The 4,482-nt window shown below is 35.3% G+C and overlaps 1 protein-coding gene across 1 annotated transcript; it reads left to right on the top strand.

Moving 5' to 3' along the window:
• The first annotated feature begins 1,013 nt into the window (after window positions 1-1,013).
• LOC148949709 (uncharacterized) lies at window positions 1,014-3,231 on the top strand. The gene has a single exon (XM_089093073.1). It carries the CDS (start codon window positions 1,147-1,149, stop codon window positions 2,773-2,775), a length of 1,629 nt encoding a protein of 542 aa, XP_088949199.1. The 5' UTR covers window positions 1,014-1,146; the 3' UTR covers window positions 2,776-3,231.
• Window positions 3,232-4,482: the final 1,251 nt, after the last annotated feature.

The raw sequence follows: 4,482 nt of genomic DNA, 5'->3' as shown, positions 1-4,482 counted from the left end.
TATGAACATTATATGTTTTGATTTAGATCAACTTTCCCCTTAACGTTTCCTCAAAGTTTCACTTCAGTATCCTCAGATTTGGTAGGTACTCGGTTCAGAAGTAGTAGCTTTAGTGTTAGTAGTAGTAGTAGTAGCTTGTAAATATCACCTTTTTGGTCCATTGATCATTCCCCTCATCATTTTCTGAAAATTCCAAATTAATATTCTCAGTCATTCCTGAGTTACGCCCTTTTGACGACCTGTATGCACAGCGTGTTTTGATTTAGTTGAACACTCCCCTCAACATTCTCTGAACGGTTAACCTGAATGTCCATCGTCTTTTTAGACACTAAAGGTCAAACATGCCCGCTTTTTTTAATTACAAATAATATAGGTAAATAGTGTATAAATCGCATAACTTATTGTGGAGGTGGGTGAGATCCTCAGACATAATTACTGGTCTTTTCAACTATGTTGAATAAAATTGACTTCTTAAAATTCTGATTGGATGTGTTTGGGGAAATGAAGGGCTTGGGGGGTTGGTTGCCCTCCAGTCACTTTTGAGTCTTAGAAGGGTATTAGAACTTTCAATTTCCCATCGAATGAGTTCCTTCTGAAGTTTCTACGACAACTCCTTCTATACGAAGGGCCTTGATGAAAACAAAATAAATACATAATACACTGTGCCCACATAGCTCGTTTCTTAGGCAGCGCTACCAATGATAATTTTTACTTGATAGTCTAATCACTTCTCTGAGTTCGATTTCTCATGAATAGTTATATCAGGATCCTGATATGATTTACTGTTAGTTTTTTTTTGGTAATTTTACTCAAAATTCTGTTGAATTCTATTCTTCCAGTAATATATTGAGGATGAATTTCTTCAGTGTAGAAAACTGGATTATGAAATCACTGTGTGATTTTAAATTATGTTGAAAGACCACAAATAGTTTGTTTTTTAGCTTATCGTGCTATCTAATTTTACCCAAAACTCTATTGAAATTGCTTTTTTTTTCAGAAATTGAGGTTGAGATCGTCCAGACAGAAAGCTCAACATTGTTATTGAATCACGATAACGCTCGAACGAAAAATCTTTCCTCCATATCTGCACAACTTGAAAACGTGCCTGACATTCTCAAATTGGAGTCAACCAAGTTTAATAACGAAATGACAGGAGTAGATAATCAGAAACGATGTTCAAACAGAGATGATGGACTTCTTGATGAAGCTGATGAAAAATTAAAAAATTGCAAGATGTGCGACAAAAACAGTGCTAATGCGTCTAGTTTGTGTAAACATACAGCAATTCGTCGTGGAAATAAAAGTTACAAATGTGAAGTGTGCGACAAGAATTTTGCAAAAAAAATATATTTGAGCAAACATCAAATGATTCATACAGGTGAAAAACCATATGAATGTCAAATATGCTCTAAAACGTTTACACAACATTCAACACTTAGCCGACATCAACGTGTTCACGATGGGAAAAAACCTTACGCTTGCACAATATGCAGCAAAGACTTTGCTAGGAAGGGTAATATGAATGCACACTTTAAATTACATAATAATGAGATCGTCCTGACAGAAAGCTCAACATTGTTATTGAATCACGATAACGCTCGAACGAAAAATCTTTCCTCCATATCTGCACAACTTGAAAACGTGCCTGACATTCTCAAATTGGAGTCAACCAAGTTTAATAACGAAATGACAGGAGTAGATAATCAGAAACGATGTTCAAACAGAGATGATGGACTTCTTGATGAAGCTGATGAAAAATTAAAAAATTGCAAGATGTGCGACAAAAACAGTGCTAATGCGTCTAGTTTGTGTAAACATACAGCAATTCGTCGTGGAAATAAAAGTTACAAATGTGAAGTGTGCGACAAGAATTTTGCAAAAAAAATATATTTGAGCAAACATCAAATGATTCATACAGGTGAAAAACCATATGAATGTGAAATATGCTCTAAAACGTTTACACAGCATTCAACACTTAGCCGACATCAGCGTGTTCACGATGGGAAAAAACCTTACGCTTGCACAATATGCAGCAAAGAATTTGCTAGGAAGGGTAATATGAATACACACTTTAAATTGCACAATAATGAGATCGTCCTGACAGAAAGCTCAACATTGTTATTGAATCACGATAACGCTCGAACGGAAAATCTTTCCTCCATATCTGCACAACTTCAAAACGTGCCTGACATTCTCAAATTGGAGTCAACCAAGTTTAATAACGAAATGACAGGAGTAGATGATCAGAAACGATGTTCAAATAAAGATGATGGACTTCTTGATGAAGCTGATGAAAAATTTAAAAATTTTAAGATGTGCGACAAAAACTGTGCTATTGCGTCTAGTTTGTGTAAACATACAGCAATTCGTCGTGGAAATAAAAGTTACAAATGTGAAGTGTGCGACAAGAATTTTGCAAAAAAAATATATTTGAGCAAACATCAAATGACTCATACAGGTGAAAAACCATATGAATGTCAAATATGCTCTAAAACGTTTACTCAACATTCAACACTTAGCCGACATCAACGTGTTCACGATGGGAAAAAACCTTACGCTTGCACAATATGCAGCAAAGAATTTGCTAGGAAGGGTAATATGAATACACACTTTAAATTACATAATAATGAGAAACCATACAAATGTGAAACATGCAACAAAAGATTTGCTCGGGAGGTATATTTGAAAACACACTTGGAGATCTATAGGAGTAAAAAACCATACCACTATTCACACCGCTATGCTACTCCATGCAGCAAAACGTGGAATGAGTGAGCCCCTCATATATCAGAGCCCTTCGAGACAGTTATTATCGTCTTAAAGTTCGCCTGATACTTCACCCATTAGCTAAAATTGACGGCTCTTAAGTGTACGCACCAACCCCTAATATTTTTGTCAATGCGAAAAAGGTACCCGTCAAGGTGCTGCTTCTTCCCCTTCACTCTTCAATAATGGAGTTCTTGATGCACAGTCAGCTGTGCCCACATCATTTATCTTTGCCGGTCTTGATTTATCTCTCGTATGTTATGCAGACATTCTGAATTTGAGCCGCACTATCCAGCGCATAAGCGAGATTTTCGCAACGCTACAATCTGAGTATGCAAAACTAGGTCTTCAGTTCAATGCTGAAAAGTCCGAAGTTGTATTCTTCAACTGGAAGCAAGCGTCGCCTAGGGATATTCCTCTCGGAAATAGAAAAATTAAGCCAGTAGATCATATTACCTACCTCGGCCTTCCTATTGATTTGTCAGTAATACGCATGCGACAATTATTAATTGGTCACATTGAGCATAGAGTTATGTTACCATATGCTTCTTTTGTAACTAATAAGTTATGGTTCAATCGCCATTTTCTCTCGAAACTTTTTAACTCTGTCGCTCTACCACATTATCTATGCATATCACCGTTTTGGAAAATGCTCACAAATACTGACAAGTCAAAAACTCTTTCAGTTTTCTTCCGGTTCGCAAATATCTTTTACGTTTTCCTCTTGGACGCGCAATTCTTATCTAATTAGAAAATTCAGCATTGCTGACCCCATTATAGCTGTGGAAAAGCAAATTCGTAGTTATAATTCCCGTTTAATGAAGTTGAACCATCCCTGGTCGTCAGTACTGGCCCAGTAGCTAAGATGTATTTGTTGTGTTTTTTTTCTTTTTTTTTGCTATTAGTGTAATTGTTGCAGTTTTTAAACTGATTGATGATTTAGTCTCTTTTCGTATGAGTCCAATTTAAGTGACGCTGGTTATTCTCAATTTTGGTGTCCATTTTTTTTTTTTGATAATATATTGCGTATATTACTAATAATTTAATTGTTTATTAATTATCGGTTCTTTTAAGCATATTGCTTTAAGTAAAGTTGTAAAAGGATCCGTGATTGAATAATTTCCTTGTTTCTGTTATTTATGTATATCGGAGTAAATGAATCATTTGTTGAGAGTGATCCGAGTTCAAGACCAGCGGGCGAAAGTGTCGTTTAATTGTTTTTACCGTTTCTTGTCATATTTACACTAGTTAATATTATTATCTACTGGATATCTTTTTTAATTCACTGATGATTATTTTGGGTTTTTTTTTTACCAATTGCGGCTTGATGCAATGATGTTCATATTATTTATGTTTGTTCAGTATTTAGGAGCCTAAAAAAAAGAAAAGAAACATGTCGCGTACCTACAGAGCAGTGTATAATTGAGTTTTTCTTTCTCGTTTTGTGTAATTTGTTCTAAGAGCTGATTTAGATCTTAGCTCCAGCGTTCGTCACTACAAACCACATGTATAACTCCTAAGTTTATGTGTATTGCTTCTTTTTTTTTTGCTTATTGCTCCGTCTTTTCCTTTTTTGTATGACGGGTTTTCCAATAAATAATAATAATAATACCAATGTGAAATTTGTGGATCAACGCACACCCTAAAGATGCATTTGAAAAGGCATAAAAAAAGACTCCACGATGGTGAAAAAATCTTATAGCTGTGATATATGTA

This window comes from Artemia sp. Qi Xiang Cuo, chromosome 8 (assembly GCF_049724085.1).
Source record: "Artemia sp. Qi Xiang Cuo chromosome 8, ASM4972408v1, whole genome shotgun sequence".
Classification (NCBI taxonomy): Eukaryota; Metazoa; Arthropoda; class Branchiopoda; order Anostraca; family Artemiidae; genus Artemia; species Artemia sp. Qi Xiang Cuo.
The sequence above is the reverse complement of the archived record's forward strand: the minus strand, read 5'-3'. Positions and strand labels throughout refer to the sequence as shown.

What these genes read in the sequence shown, in the direction of transcription:
- LOC148949709 (XM_089093073.1), top strand. Translation starts at nt 1,147, where the DNA reads ATGACAGGAGTAGATAATCAGAAACGATGTTCAAACAGAGATGATGGA.